The 17,155-nt window shown below is 41.7% G+C and overlaps 1 protein-coding gene across 1 annotated transcript; it reads right to left on the reverse strand.

The window, feature by feature from the left end:
• Positions 1-6,585: 6,585 nt before the first annotated feature.
• On the reverse strand, positions 6,586-10,589 carry proza (protein Z, vitamin K-dependent plasma glycoprotein a). Its single transcript, XM_041063657.1, has 9 exons — positions 10,452-10,589; positions 9,393-9,514; positions 8,847-9,007; positions 8,672-8,696; positions 8,473-8,586; positions 8,233-8,367; positions 8,031-8,146; positions 7,755-7,872; positions 6,586-7,598 (listed from the first exon to the last, which is right to left on the reverse strand). The coding sequence occupies exons 2-9, from the start codon at positions 9,469-9,471 to the stop codon at positions 7,063-7,065; spliced, it is 1,284 nt and encodes a 427-aa protein (XP_040919591.1). The 5' UTR covers positions 9,472-9,514; positions 10,452-10,589; the 3' UTR covers positions 6,586-7,062.
• Positions 10,590-17,155: the final 6,566 nt, after the last annotated feature.

Consider the following 17,155-nt stretch of genomic DNA (forward strand, 5'->3'; position numbering starts at 1 on the left):
GTCATAGAAAAATATGCCAGTGCAGTGTCAAGTTAAACTATTAAAACCCGATTTCCGGTTGCAATTTCCAGAATAAAGTTCTTCGGACAATTTCACCCATTAAAATCACACCCCCTTATTTTGAAAATATTGCTACAAATATGCTTTTCTGTAATGAAACGTTGAATTAATGGAGTGGTTAATTTACTGCATTTGTATAGCACGTTTGTCCAAAACACTACAATGTGCCCTTAATGGGTGGGTATTTCAGTGGAGGCGAGCTACCTTGCAGCGTACTGTCCTTTAACCATCAGGAACTATTTCGGGCTCAGTGTTTTGCTCAAAGGCCCTTCAGCGTGTGTTCAGAAGGAGCTGTAAGAAATGAAACTAGCAACCAGCATCACTGAATGTGATGTTACACCAATTTATTATGTGTTTACCAGCAAAGACTCTCTGCCATATTATTATTTCACTGTGCAGGTATAAACAAATTGTTTGCTTGTTTCCCTGCCTTTTTTTTCTATCTGCAAGTCTTGCGCAGTTGTGACTCTCTTATTTTGAAAGAAGTGTAGCCTCTTTTCCGGGATTAACTTGTTATCTCCGCGAACTCGACACAGATAAAACTGCTGTGATGCTTATTATTTCTCCCTCTCGTCACATGCTTGTCGCCTCAGCTGCTCCAGTCCATCTACCAGGGAGGCTTTCAATGGTGGAGCCTCCACGACCCCCATCACCTTCCGCCCCGGACTCGGACCATCTTGCCTTAATCCTTTGGCATGATGTGAGCTGATGGTATTGATTAATGGCAATGTTGTCACAGTTTCTTACAGGCTCACAAAACTGTTTCCAGTGCAGTCTCAGACAAGCAGGAGCAGAGCATGGCAGCCATGACACCTCTGTGGTGCTGGCCTGAAAATGATCAGGCAATGGAGATGCAAACCCATCTTCTCCATCCCCTCACAGAGTTAGGTCTCAATTTTTGGGATTGCGAATAATCCAGTGATTTGGAGGTGTTAATCCTACATTTTAAGGGTTTGCGTGTTAATGGTACCAAACCAAATCCTGCTGCAATGTGAGGGAAACACTGGGAACCAACAACAAGCCACACTAAAATTTTAAACACCCACATTCTGCATGGGATTGCCCTCTCATTGCCTCTTTCCCCCTTTCACACATGCACAAACGCATAAATACATGCAAAGTGAGATGACATGCAGGCTCTGGGCGGTAAGGAGGCGTATCATATGGAGTGGCAGCTGAGGATGTGAGACTAATCTGACAGGTGCAGGCTGGGAGAGTGACAGCATGGGAAGAGGAAGAGGAGGAGGAGGGGTGACTGCTTGAAACAGGCTGACTGAGGAGATTAATGGTTCTCTCACTTTATCAGCAGACAGGCTTAGGCAATAAATCATCAATACCATTCTGATACTCATCTTCTTTATATGAGCAGTGTGAGATTGTGTTCAGGAAAGGGAATCATTACACTATTACACACAGTTAATCACAGTAAATGGATTTGAAAGAACATGCCATTCTAAACCCCTTGTCATTGTAGGATAATCATGTAATTAAGAGACTTTATGAGGCTATTGCAGTTGTATTACCATTTACTTGTGTGTGGAGCCGAGAAGGTAAATTAGGTGTGTGTGAGACAGTTAATCACTTTTTTGTTTTAATGCCGAGACTTTGATGAGTAGAGTCATATTCACTCTACTCCTGGAGTCTCCACTGTTTGAAACCCGACTGTGAGGTCAGGCGGTCACTGCGGTTTCACCCTGCATAATCCAAGGAAATCAGCCGTTATGCTGATTTTGTTTCCTTTGGACAGAGCCAGACTCGCTGTTTCCACTCTTTATGCTAAGCTAAGCTAACTGGTTTCTGGTTTTAGCCATATATTTATGTTGCGGATAAGAGCGTGGTGTTGATCTTATCTAGCTCTCAGCAAGAAAAGCAGAGTGTTTCTTAAAATGGGAAAGAGTACACATATAAAGGCACTTTACTGCCACCATCAGCTCAGATCAAAGCGGCCAATGGAGGACTCCTGCTTCTGTATTTATAGAGGGTGACAAGGTAGCTCTGGATCAGTATGATCAAGTGTGGGGCTCAGTCGCTGACTAACATAGCTTTACAGACAGGCAATAAACTAACTTTGGCTCTGCCTGATGAGTTATTGACCTTTAACGAGGAGAGCACATGCTCTCATGTCTTGTTTTGGTTTATGAACTATATATGTCGCACTGTATATAAAGACGTTTTTAAATCTTTATCTCTTTCCATCAGTGTTGATCTCAGTTTTTCTCTACATAATTTGCCACCGCCACATTTTTCTTTCTGCTTATGTTCTTTTTTTCCTCTCTCTCATCCTCCCCTCATTACATGCCTCCTTGTTGCCCAGAGGTTGTCTCACCTTATCAAGGCCCTATTGGCTCCACACATCGAACCACACAGTGACAGCAGGGTGGACGACATACAGGGCCACACGTTGCATCTGTTTCCAGAGGCAAGCATCAGGATGAGAGCCTGTGACCTCACAGGATGTATTAACTATGACAGGATGCAGGTGTCCAAAATTAGCAGGAAGAGTGTCTAATTTTAAAGAGCATTTTGTTTCCAGACACGCATCCCATTTTAAACAGGCTGTAACTTATCTTACAGAGGCAGAGGATGCCAAGTGTGATGATCATGTTGTTTGTTGAGGGGAAAAGGTCAGACGAACTATTATTTTGTATATAAATATCACAAATACTGAGATGTATTACATCTGATTCAAATATTTGTTTCTAAATACATGAAAACAGGCAGCTGTATTATGTCTTCTGTGGGTCTGTATGAGCTTTGTCGTGTCTTAAAGTGGGTTGAGACAGAAAGCAAAGCAAATTTTGGCTTTGTGTCATTTGTATGAATTTGACCACTGGACCCAGTCCAAGTTAATTTGCCCCAAACAGCTAATGTATCAACTACACAGATATTAGCTGTAAGCTAACTAGAAATGGATGCAAATGGATGAGTGTTTGCTTGTGTGGAAAGCTCAGCTTCTGACTGATCCCAAAAACCCCAGTTCTTTCTGTATTTTGCCTCCAGTCTTTGTCTTTTTCCCCCTCGTCTCTGGACATTTATGTCAGATTCATAAAGCCCCAAGTTGAAACCTTGTCTAACTTGCATAGATGCATCTTCACCTCAGGTTTACAAATGTAACTTAATCTAATTACTTGTGCTTACACCTTCAAGTGAGAGATTTGATGGTGAGTGATTACATCTTAGGATTGGAGACTGCAAATGTTTAACAGAAAAACTCCTTTATAAGCAGGGAATGTGGAGTTAGAAAGACATGGGTGTTAACTTATAAAGAGGGACAAGTGTAGGATACAGTTTTTGGAGCTTGCAATACTTACAAAGAGTTAAGATATCTCAGCATCAGATGCTTTGATTTGGTCCATTTTTCTTTCATATGCCCCTTGTGCCATATTAAATCACCAGAGTATCCCTTTAACACACATTTACATATGTGATCCGTATTTTTTATACTTTTTAATTTATTTCAATATTATTATTGCCTCTAATGAAATGTGCTGACTAGGTCACTGAAGAAATGAAGGTAGTATGTTTAATGGGATAATCCTGACCTCATCTGTTTACCACGGTGACTTAAACCCTCCGGCTGCTCAGAGTCCTGAAAACCTGCAGAGGTCATGACCTTTGGAAGTGGCATGGCCCCACAGAAGGGGGGCTTGATATTAAAGGTCATCTAAATGTGACCTTGTTACGTTGTTTAAAATGATGTCGGTTCTATATCTGGAAGACATAAATACACAGAAGCACTCACATATGCATTTCTTGCACACACATACATACACACACTGAGGTCTTATCTGGCCTCTTCAAAGACCACCACATGGATCGTAGCGCAGTTGTTTTCATTCAGTGAGCCTTTGAGACCTTTCTGTCAGCTCCTCAGGTTTCTCAATGGCACTAAACAGGATTTAACCCTTGGAAGGTCAGGGTGAGGTCAGTGGAATAAAGGCAGCTCCAGGATTTACCTTCCTCTTCTATCAACTAATCACCGCATCCACATGCTGAAAGCAACATATTGTTTGTAAAGCCTGTTTCAAGGCTTTAAGGCCTGGTTTTGGTCAGAGGTGGATAAGGGATGCTGTTTTCATCAACAGAGCAGAAATACTGTCTAACACAAAGATGATGAAGATGGAATACAGGAAGTCGCTGAAGATCAGCTGAAGTAAGAATCTGAGCAGGGATTCCAGCAGATACGTCTGTCTTTTTAAAACACCACTTTGACTAAGTACAACCTCACAGAGCCGCTAGCATCGCTGTAAACTCTTAGTCTTGCTAAAAAAAAAAAAAGAAAAAGAAAAAAGAAGAACTAATAATATCACGATAAATTAGACTACAGCTGAGTTATATTAAAGTCCACAGCCTGTCTCTTTCTTTCTCCTTCAGCCACTTCTTCTCTGCCCAGGCCTTAACTTTCAAGGTCCTGTGTTACCTCCACCCCCCTGCACAATTACCCAACCAAGTGAACGCTCCTCTGTCTGACATGGGGCAGGGTTTGAAATGGGATGGGGCACAGTGGGGTGGAGGGGAGAAGCTTTGCCACCCAATCTGACTCCAGAGCCCCGTGTCTATGGAGTCCTGAGGGGAGAAAAGATTGGGGATGTGGATTTTGGGAAGGGGGATTACTGGACAAGATCATAGGCATGCCTTCAGAGATAGCAGAGCACTCATTACACACATCGCCAGTCAGATTTTAACTCAGTCAATCTGCCCTCAACACTCAGACATACTGCTAACCCCCCACGTGGAATCAAACACCACACAGACAGATAATCCTTTGCAAAGTCTGTCATTTGATGTTGCCTACCCTGACTCACAAGACAAAAATAATCATGTATGTACTATGCATTTATGTGCAAACACACACACACACACACACAGAGGATAAGGAGGATTTGAGGTCACAGCATGCCACTATTTTTTGAGTTTGGGGGAGAGTAAAGGATTATTGATTTAGTAGGGCAGTAGCCAGATGTACCAACACATTGTAGTCAAATTCAACTAAAGCAACACTTTGCAGTGGTCTTGCTCAGCAATAGTAAGATTTGATTTGTATAGAATGAAAGCTTTGACATTGAGTGCTTCCACTTCCCTCCATCATTAATGGCCTTGATAATGTGTCTCTCCAAGGCCTTTTCATGTCTAATATAGTGAAGGTCTATCACTCTGTCCGCACAATAACTGCTTTCTCCTCTGTGTCAGCATCACAAGTCCCAGGTCTCTCGGTCTGTCTCTTCTCTTCGTCTAAAGGCCATTTTCCATCTCTTTCTCTCAGCCCTGTGTTTTCTCACATCTCTCATTTGGCCTCCTCTCCCCATTAGCTCAGATTTTAGACTTGATTCAGGGAATATAATGAAAACCATGCAATGGTTGTTTGATATTTAAGTGATACATTTAACAGCCTGAATTCAGCAGCTCAGTGCAGGTGAAGCTTAAGTTTAGCTGAACCTTGCTTAGAGTGTTTGTATACGTTAGCTTGAGCATATAAATGGAGCTGGCAGAACCAGAGTGCAAGACCAGACTCAGGAAGGAAGGAGCTCCACTCAAATTAATCTCCACTGGACGACCCAGTAAAGGAGCAGAGCCATTTTTGGGAGTAAGGAGCCATCTCCTAGGTGAGTACCATGGCAACAGCCAACGTGGGCCCCAGCTTTCAGAGCTGTCCTTTTCAAGCGCCCGATCAAAAGTGGCAGGCCAGGTTTTTTGTTATGTAGCGTCTCTTACTCTCTCTCATGCCCATTCTTCTGCCTTTTCTCTCCCTGCATGACATGGTCCTGGCCTTGTTCACCAGAGAGGCTGTGAGAAAACTGCAGAGGGCGAGTGTGTGTGGGAAAATGTTGCCAGACAACACAGGGGTATGTGACAGTGAGGGCAAGCGAATATCGCCTGAGTGGGACAAACTGGGAATGTAAGACTAGTTTATATAGATTGTCAGAGCCATACTTTTTTCATTCCATAGCATGGCTGCATCAACATTATGAAAACAGTAGATCTGATGCTTCTCTTTTTGTGTCTGAAAGTTTGCATAAATATCCACGATTGCTGCAAACAGAAATAGAACAGCCTTTAAATTTAGAGCACCATGAGATTGCAATGACCTGCTTGACTCACTCAGGTCTATTACTTCATTTCGTGACTTTAAGACTTTGCTGCTTGTAAACCTCAAATATGCTTATTCCCTTATTTTTGAATGTATTCACCCTTATGTTTCAATACTATTTTTTGTTCTTGTCTCTATTTTTACCCATGCTGGTCAGATGATTCTATGGATAGCAATATCAGTTGGTCCGTTGGGTTGTTTGGTCCACCACGTTTGTCCAGACTTTATGTACTCTCTTAGTCTTGTTTCCTCACTTTTTCAAGGTTTAAAGTTTTCACTATTGCTGGCATTATTTTGCATACTGTGATGGCTGTTGATTCATTTCATATCTTGTTAGTTTCATTCAGACTTTGAAATTTTTTTTTTCCTAAAAGTTTTTCCTTAACATCTTCCAGAAATACTGCAATATACTTCATCCAGAAACGACAGTACTTACATCAGGTGTGGAGTTGGGGTTTATTACATTCATAGAAGAGGCTTTACCAAGAATGTTACAAGGTGCATGTCAACCAGTACAGTAATTACTAAAAATAACATCACTTAAGGGTTATTAAATGGTACGTCCACGTCACAAAACCCATGCTGAATAATTCACTTCATCTCTTGCTGTTGTGTTTGGCCCCACCGTTGGTGTTCCCATAGGGTTAAGTGCTTCTCTGTTTATGTTAACAGAGAGCCACCTTGTGGATGAATGAGGAAGTCCATATAGAGTGATGAGAAGACTATGTTGTTACGATAGTTTTTCCTTCTGGAGATGGGTATTATTAAGAGACAGACAGGCAAAACTAATGAACTAGGAGAGCACACATGGAAATAATTATCTGATTCCCTTTTTTTTCTTATTATATATATATTCACCTGCATCATCCTAAATCAGTAATCAATAACCTTCATGTTCTCCCTGACTACCCCACCTAACGGGTGCCCATGAGCGGCTGCAGCCAGCCTAGGTAGCGAGACACTTTCTGGAAGATGTAGCCTTTGCTACACTCTGCGCCTGGGGGCTGGCTCACCACCCCAGTGAGAAAGAACACCTCCCTGTACAGGGTGAGTAAGGGGCTGCCAGAGCTCATGGTGCAGTCAGCATTTGTCCGAGGAGCAGTGCAGCCCATTTTATTGGTCATCAGATTGGAGTGAGTCTCCAGACACTGAGGCAGCCGGTTGTACGCTAGATGGTTAAGCATGAGCGGGCCCTGGAAAGCAGACACCTGTTGGGATTCTTTCCAGCCAGTGACCACTGCGGGGAGCTCTCCTGTCATCAAGACGCTCTCAGCAAAGTCTCTTTCTGGCAGGCAAGCAGCAATCACCTCCTTCTTAAAGATGATGCGGTCACGGAGCTCAATAACGGCCAGGTCATTTTCAGGACGATCCTCCACATAGCGTGGGTGGACGTGAACTAATTTTACATATAGCGTCTGCTCTCCATCTTCAGGGTTGGTGCCGCGCTTGCCTGAGGAAATGCAGATAAGGGAAGACATTCAGGATGATGGTGTTTTTTAAACTCATGCACACACACTGACATACAGAGCTGCGGTGATTGGTCAATTTATCAATTAGCTGATCATAAGAAATGGAAACTTTAAGGCCAAATGTTTTGTCTACTCACCAACAACCACTTGGAAGGAGTTGTATTTGTTGGCACACTGAGCCGAAGTCAAGACCAGGTTCTCCTTCAGAATGACACCGCTGCAGAAACCTGCAGACTCTGTACTCTTGAGAAGAGCCTGAAAACAACACGACAAAGCTCATGAATATGCAACAAGAAGATGCATTTATGTTGCAGGAACTCACAATAAAAAATGGTTTATTGTGAAAAATATCACTGACACCTAACACATTACCTACCTGTAATGTCTCACAGTGTGTGAGTGTGTGTTCCTACCTGCCAAGGACACTCTGTAGGAGAGCAGCTAAGTCCCTCAAAGTTGCCGCGGGCATTGCTGGACTGTCTGTCTTCCCACCGACTCAGACTGTTCACTTTACCACAGGGGTATCTGACTGAGAGAATAATGTAAAACAGTTATTATTACTTTTCTCTCATTAGATTATTTCTCCCTTTTTCTTAGCACCGGTAACAGACATACCTGCAGGTTCACACTTATTCCTGTCTGTCTGGCTGAGTTTCCATCCACGGGCGCAGGAACACTGGTAGGCTGTGTAGCCTGGTTTACAGAATTGGGAGCAGCCCTTGTTCTTTTCCAGGGTGCACAGCGTCTCGTCTGAATTGTGGAAACATGGAATGGAGGGATGCAGCATTCACACACCATATGAAAAGCAAATCAACAGTTATGGTCACACATAATTTGCTGGCACTTCCTTCTCACCTTTTTCACAGTGGACCCCCGTGAAACCTGACTTGCAGACGCAGTCGTAGCCTCCCACGCTGTCCGAACACAGGGCTCCATTTTTGCAAGGTTTATCTGCACACTGGTCTCCATCTAAATACAGACAGGATGTCTGATAAGATTTAATGTACTACTAATGACTGTGCAGTTATAAAAATCATTTTAAGACAGCACTTACCAACATAGACAGACCAGAAGATATCCTGCAAGAGAAAATATGCCAGGTAAGTGCACAGCTGAAGATGTACAACAGCTTTCTCTGTTATGTACACAGTGCATTCATGAAACAGAGGCGGACAGTAGTAGGTAATAAACCATCAGGCAGGATGTCTTGGTGAAATCCTGGAGCTCACCGTGCGGTACGAGTCCTGGAAGAACCTTCTGGCTTCCTCGTAGGTGCACACCCTCTCCATGCAAGCCTGCTCCAGGCTGGAAGCCCGGGAAGGGTTACTGCCGCCGACGTTCCTCTTCTGACGGGAGATCACTAAGCTCGCCTGCTGCTTATCCAAAAACACTGTAGAAACAGTTAATGTCTCAGGTGGTTCACACACAGCAGACTGAACTGCAGACTATGGTTTGAGCCTGTTTGTCTTCATAGATTCAGTGTCAAGCAGAATTTACCTGCTTGACACTGAGACCGGAGCCTGAGCAGATCTCATGAAATTAACAATCTTTTGTAAGTTTTGACAGCAGCAAATAGTAATAGTAACAAACAAGTTTTCTATATGTTTCTTGACTGAAACTAAAGCTCCTGTTTGATAAAGACACCTCCGTGAATCTGGTTAAAATGCATTCAATACTTAATTAATACATAATTATTTTTCCTCTCTCTACAGCTCAGACTACAGCATTGGTTTTGAGCCCTGCATTCTCATCTGGCTCCACGTCACCCCTCTCACTTGTCTGGGGGGTCTGAATGGCTGCCACAGCCCCCGCCAGCAGACACAACAGAGCGGCAGATGTGGTGGAGGAACCCATGGTGACACTGAAGCGTGACCGAGATCTGAGTCAAGTTGTACTCCTAGAAGAAAAGTAAGTCAGTGTTATTCAATATCTTACAAGGCTGCACTATTAATAAACTATGCACACATGAAACACATACAAATTAAGACACTAATGAATGTTAGATGTCATGGCTCCTTTAGTTCACCAAAAATGGTACAGCACAGCCACAGGTCTGAAGCAATTCTGTGTCCACAGCTGTTTCATCGATCAGGGATCATAAAATGCTCTGCACAGATAGAATTAGGTTTGTAAAAGGTTGTGTGACGCATTAGTACATTTTTAAATAATGAAAGCCGTTAATCATAGCTTGTAAACTGTTTATAAATTGTACCTTATTAGAAAGTGGCACCCACATGGCGCAAAATTCCGACTATTATTATATATTTTTTTTGTTTTAGTTTTAAATAATTTATTGGGAAAGGTCCAGGAAATGACTTCGTTATATATAATCATCAGTGACTGTGCAGTTTCTCTGCAGAGCATTGTTGCTGCACCACCAGTGGGCCTTACAGACCCTACTGTTGTTGTTTTTTGCCTGATTGTAAACAGTCTGTGTGGCGCTTAAATAACGGAGTTTACGTTTTCTGAATTGACAGGTAATGCTAAAGCTACAATCAGCTAAACAGGGTGCAGTGTGTTTATTTTCAAGAAAAGCCCATCGCTTTCTGCCTCTGTAGCATTTTACCATCCAGATAGCATTAGCTCATGTGGTGTTAGAAAACAAAGACGGAGCCAGATCAGCTGTCACACATCTGTGCTGCTGCAATAATCACGATGCTGCGTTTACGACCTTACGTGCGCAAAGAAACTATATATCCACATAAAAAATATATCCACATCCGTCACTGTTTTCAGGGCGGATCACCTCAGATCAACAAGGCTCTATGTAACTGTACGAAATAACAATAACAATAACAACAACAACATCAACAGCAGCGATGTTTGGTACCTACCGCTGTGGACAGAATCAAAGTACCAACCCGGCCTGGTCCGGTTCCTGGTCCCCAAAACACCGCCACAGCCTCCCGAACGTTTCGGGCCTGTAGATCCAAAGTAGCGGATGATGATCACATCCAAGCCTGCCCACTCCCTCACGCTCTCCCTCACCGTTTACTGCTTTCTTTCTTTCTTTTTTTTTTTTTTGATAGGTGTAATTACAAAGTTGAGCCGTCTGAGGGCGCTATAAGACAGCGCTGAATCTCACTGTGTGGTACAGCATGCTGACACACAGGGACTCCCATACTCATGCACGTAACTATATATATTTGAATGGTATAAATGTACTCTACACACACACACACATACACACACACATATATATACTACATATATACATATGTACTAAAACAGGAAAGAATAAAATAAAAGTTAGAAAAACAAATAAAGTAAGAACAATGTGAGAGCTGCAAAGTTAAAATGAAATGGTGAAATATGGATTATACATTTAAGGCTACTCAGAAACTTTCATTTAAAACCACTTTATTTTACCATCAGGATATTGTTGTTGATATTCTCACTACAGTGGTTCTCAACCTTTGGGTCAGGACTGCCAAAAAGGGGTCCACTGATAAATCTTTGGTGTCACCAGACGGTTCAGTTTTTACTCTTTTGCTATTTTGTTACTATTTTACAAATTTTCTGTAACATTTTGTTCTGACTTTTTTCCTCCTTTTTTTCTTTTTCTTTTAAAGTGCTGGACATTCTCACCTCCCAGGACTCCAAAAACAATTTTGTATTATTTATAATTAAATAATCTGGGAAGAAACTCTCTGTGGTTGAACTGCTCACAGCCAGTACCCATGTGAAAATAGCTTCTTAATCTCTGCCCAGGGTTTAACATGCGTCTTTGTGAATTTATGTGCAGGAACATGTGCAATATTTAGAACCATCACTGCTATTTTCCTCAGCTATGTGATGGGAATCAGGAACTCCGCTAACGTGCACAAACAAAATGGGATGTTATCTGCTGTGATCAATAAGAGAAGCCGAACCGCAAACAAACACACATCAGTCCAGACAACAGCAAACAGCCAATGACCAGATTGGGGCTCTACATAAATCAACCAGAGCAGACAAGTGAAAATCACAGTGGACAAGAGGATTTGATGGAAACTGTTGAGAAACTGAGAGCAGAGATGCTGTGAAGCTTTTTGGCAAAGTGCAGAAAGAATCCCAGTCTTATATCTCATATCTGCAGCAAAAATAAACATGAGAGGACTAAAACATTTAGATGACTCGGGAGAAGTTATGAGCCAGTATTTAGAGTCGTTGCATATTTAATACCAAAGTTTATTAGCGAAAAAGTTTCTTGGTAGCAGTGATGAACACGCACACACACACACTGATAAGAGCTACTGAAACTAGGCCATCAAGGCCATGCTTTCGAAAACCAGAGTCTCTCCTCAGTGGCCTTATTTCAATGGGATTGTTTGTGAGAGCAATGTAATTTGCAGACAGGGCCGTGGGGCTTTAGTCTCAGCTGCAGTTGTGTTAACTGTCTCCATTTCCCAAGTCTAATAACAGAGGTATTATAAGAGCCTGTTCAGACCAGCTGGTCCCTGGTGCTGGACGGTGGCAGGAGCTGGACTGCCCAGTCCAGGGAGACTTACCCAGGGGTGGGGATAGTGGAGGGAGATCCTGCCCCGGCCTGCAGAGCAGAAGCTAGATGTGTAAATTGTTAGTAATGTGGTAATTTCCCTTGTGATTGTGCATGGTCTGAGGTGAAATTCAAAGTTGCAGTTGAGTGCAAGCATAGGTTCATATGTGTGCATGTTATATGTGCACACGTGTGTGAGCATGCCAGCCCGTTCAGTACTGTACTCCTTGAAAAAGCAGTGGCTCAGCAACTCATAGATCACCTTTCATCCAATAATCTGTTTGAACCTCATCAATCTGGCTTCAGAAAATTCCACAGCACAGAAACTACTCTGACAAAAGTGGTAAATGATTTATTACTTGCTACTGACTCTGGCTCAGTTTCAGTAGTGGTGCTCATAAACCTCAGAACAGCATTTGACACAGTCAATCACGACATTATATTAGATTGTCTAGAAAGTTATATTGGTCTCACTGACATTGCTCTCTCCTGGTTTAGATCACAGACACTACAGGAAAAAAAACGTTTTTTTTTTTTTTTTTTGGGTCGGTTTTGAGATTTTGAGCTATTTCACTTCCGTAGCATGTCTTTTTTCAGACTAGTGAAAAGAAAACATCCACAACACATTATTTAACTACACATTGTTTATTTGCGTATGTATATTTATCCTAAGTGCAACGAAAGTTAGCATACTGACGCAACATGCAGTACCACAATCACTGTCTGCACTATGTCATCACAGGTATAGTATTTTCCTCTATTTTGATATACTTTAAAATATTCTAAATATTTTGTTTATAATGTTTTATAACTAATCTCACTCTTTACATCTTTACATTTTGCTAACGTTCATTATTGATTTAGTTTATGTACAGCCCTTTGAGACATATTTTGTGACATCAAGTTATAATGACTTGTATGTGCTGGCTGGCAAATGGCAGTAGTGGAAAGCTCATCCAATCATCCATCCATCTCTTTCTCTCAGTTATGTTTTATTCAACATCCTGCTCGTGTATTTTGTCTCTCTCTCTCTCTCTCTCTCTCTCTCTCTCTCTCTCTCTCTCTCTCTCTCTCTCTCTCACTCGCACAGTTGCTCCCATTTCTTCCCACTCGTCTCATTATTCTTTGAGTGTCGGCTCTGAATTGGAGGGGAGAAGGGAAGTAAGAGCGGCGCAGCGCTCACGTGTGACCTCGCTGACCCGTTCATCTTCAGATCCAGGGTCCAATTTTACAGGCACACAAAACAAACAGCTCAGCCAGCGCAGAAGGCATCCATAATTAATGCCACCTGATACTTGACAACTTTCTGATGGATTTAACAAGCTGGAGAAGAAATCCCCGGGACTCCCTGCATGTTGGAGTCGCTGTTATTCTCCTCTGCCTTTCATCACCTGTTTCTTCTTCTCAGCCATACTAGCAAAATGGTGTTAAGGATGGCAATGTCTGTCATTCCATTGGTCCACCACTTTGGTCCAGACTGAAATGTCTCAGCAACTATGGGATGGATTAGCCATGAAATTTTTTAAAAAGACATTCGTAATCCCTAGAAGATGAGTCCTGATGACTTTCGGGATTGTTTACCAATATCCGTCTTAAGACTATATTAGCACACCCCCCCCCCCTAAATTATGATCAGTGTGGCTCCTCAGAAGTGCTTGTTGGATGGTCAAACAGCTTCAAAAGCTCCTTCCACATCGAATTAGGGAAATCTGTGTCCAACCATTTCAGCAACCCACTTCACGCCATAGATGTCTTTTTCATCCTTCACAAAACTACTTCTGTCACTTTTACTGTGAGCAACTGAGTGCTACTATAAACACTTTTGATTGGACATCACTTCATATGAACTATCTTTAATCAAGCAGAACCCGAACCCTGGTCTTGTTCCCCAACATGCTGTCATTCTTATAATGTCACATCCAGATATTCAGTTTTTGTCATATGCAAGGATCACACGCAATTAACCAGGAGATTAAACAGCTTCAAAGCCGCATAAATCAGCTTTGTTCTGCTAAGTAACAAACCACAAATGTCAACATGGCACACATACGAATTAGCTGTTATTTGTGTCATCTTTGAAGCAATGAGCTCAAATCACATGTTCGATTTTGCACGTTAGTGCATGTCCATGTGTCAGTGAGGACCTGACAGTGTGAGGTCCCCGGACAATGTAATGATAATATAATGGATTAATAACGCGCACACACAAACACAGTAGCTATTATACACACGCACGCACAAATGACATGCATAGACCTTTCCTACCATTGACCTCATACACACATATCACTGCAGGAAGTAATGAGGTCAGGTGGAAGTATGACCACAATACATAACAACCATAACCTGCCCTGGTTTGGTTCTGAAGAGTAACATCACATTATGGTTACACATCAAAAATACTCTCACACATGTACAGTATCTGTTATTATCCTATATTGAATCCAACTGCAAACAACAACCCACACACAACACAATCATGCTTATATCAAAGCACCAGAAGATTGCGTGTAATCGAGTTTGTGTGACAAGGACCAATGATGATGTTGTATTAAGTACTGGAGAGCAGACCGGCACAACCCCTGTGGGGGTCTTTCACAGCTACGCCAGCTACTCTTGAAGAATCGCCTTCCTCTGTCCCACATTTCTCCGTGATCAATTCATGTCATCAGGCCATATTTTATTTAACACTTAATCGTGGCGCTCCCCTCCCTGCGTCCCCCACAGCTCATTTGTTCACATGTAGGAGAAAAGAATAAAGAGCATGTTATTGCTCCTTTTCACTCTTCTCGCCTACCCTCACTCCTTCCCACTTTTCCTTCACTTTCCTACATATGATTCGAGTGGCATTCTGCAGAAACAGGTCAGCCATTATTGGACTGTCTTGTAATTTATTCCTCTTTTCATACCTTGCCCTCCATCTGATGGGTAGAGGAGGGCTCAAGATGCTATAATTGAGGCTCCAAGCAGGTTTTTAGATTCTTCTAATCCTCTTTTGTGATCCCTTGCTTTCCACAGGCTCTGTGATTCATGGGTTCTTTTCATCCACAAAAACCTCTCTTTTCTCTCTTTCTTTGTGTAAAGCTCATCTGCCCTCGGGTCCTTTTCGCAGCCACACGCACTACCTTTTAGATGAAACACAGAAAAAGCTGGAAACTTGGTCCTTACTGAATTAAACCACTGTCGGGCCGTGGGCAAAGCAAAAACACGTGGACAGCTTTATCTGTGTAACTTGGTCCACTCTGTAATGTCCACTTCAACAGTAGGACAGCTGAACACTGACAACAACAGTGATACATCACCTCACTACCTCACATCATATCACTTCACCAATCTTAATTCTCCCAGACATTACAGGCAAAGTGCACCATATTGTGTAATTCCTAATCTAAATTAAGGAACAGAATACAAAAATATATATGTAACGTACTGTAGCTACACTTAACAGAATTATGCCACTTCTCTCAATAAACCTGAGAAAAAGTTATATATAAAATAACTTTACAACATTAAGTCTCATCTTACAACAGCATCTCACTCAGACAGCAGAGTGAAGCAGAGCAGAGCGCGGTTCTGTTTGCTCAGACCTGTAGAGTGGCGGCGTAGGCCTAGATTGTGTTGAAGAGGCACAGTGAGAGCAGAGACCCAGCTGACAGCTCTCTAAATGGACATGATGTTTCACTGTACTCATGCCAGAGCTGTTCTGGTGTCTGCTTTCTGCATATATAGCAATGCTTAAAACCCCAAATGAGCTTATAAATGATTCATAGTTAGAATAATGAATACTATCCATTCACAATACTGACTACATACGATGAAAGCCATAATGTTCCTTGTGGTTTTAAAATTTTTTCCCAAATAATATTTATGATTTCACATTAGTTCCTGCAGTGAAAGAAGAACACATGAGAACACAGAAATAAAATCTGGGGGAGAAGAAAACGCCTCAGTAGATTGGGAGACAGAGGTGTGGTCTTTGTTCCAAAATTATAGCTATAAATCAGTGGTGGAAGAAGTATTTAGATCTTTTAGAGCTTAAGTAAAACTAGCAATACAAAGGTGTAAAAATATTCCATTACAAGTAAAAGTTCTGTATATACTCAAGTAAATGTACTTGTAAAATACTCTCAAAATATCCAAAGTAAAGCAGGCAAATGGCTCCTGTGATTGTTTTATTAATATGAAATATCAGACTATTATTATTGTATTATGATTACAGTTGAATTAGTGTATGAGCACCATTTTAATGCATTTTAAAGTTGGTGGACAAGCTAATTCTAACTACTTTACATACTGTTTTGCTACCTGTATTTGTCTACAGCAGACTAAAGCAAGTATTGGCGTGGTACAAAGAAAAAACAGAGAGATATATCGAACATGTGTTGGCTATTGTTTGTCAAATATGAAGAGTGCTTGTTTTTTCTCCTTATCAAATCATTCAAAATTTAATGTTTGCTCTTAAACAGTTTTGGGAAATTACTTTCAAGAACAAATTAATAACCAAGTCCTGCAACTGCTTTCCTGTATATGTATTCCCCAAACATTTTCAGCTACTTCTCTCTCACACTTCATTAGGGTGGTTGAAAGCACTGTATTTGTAGCTGAAAACATTTGGGGAATAAACATAGTTTTTGTAAAAATATTGTTTTATGTACTTGGACATTGATTCTTCTTGTCTTCTTCTTCTTCTTCACAGTGGTCTGCAACTGAGTGTTCTTTAAATCAGAAAGAACAGTCTGTAGCCTCAGCAACTAAAGAGTGAATTGTGAAAACTGACCGATGAATTTATAAAGAATAATAATTTAAAAAATTAAGTTGCAGCCCTGCTTGTCAACATCAAAGCAAGTGTGAAACCAGAAACTGGAGTGTGTCTTAAGAAGGAATAATTGTGCTTTTCAGTGTCAGCCTTGTGCTCATTAACACATCTTAGATGGAGATTCAGACAGTTCACACTGAATGGCAAATGAGACTGAGTCTCAACCCCCACTCCCACACACGTACACACGTGTCCCATCACCTACGGTATGTTAGGTTCATAATATGCAAATAGGCCTGTGGATA

The sequence above is a fragment of the Toxotes jaculatrix genome, chromosome 18 (assembly GCF_017976425.1).
Source record: "Toxotes jaculatrix isolate fToxJac2 chromosome 18, fToxJac2.pri, whole genome shotgun sequence".
Classification (NCBI taxonomy): domain Eukaryota; kingdom Metazoa; phylum Chordata; class Actinopteri; family Toxotidae; genus Toxotes; species Toxotes jaculatrix.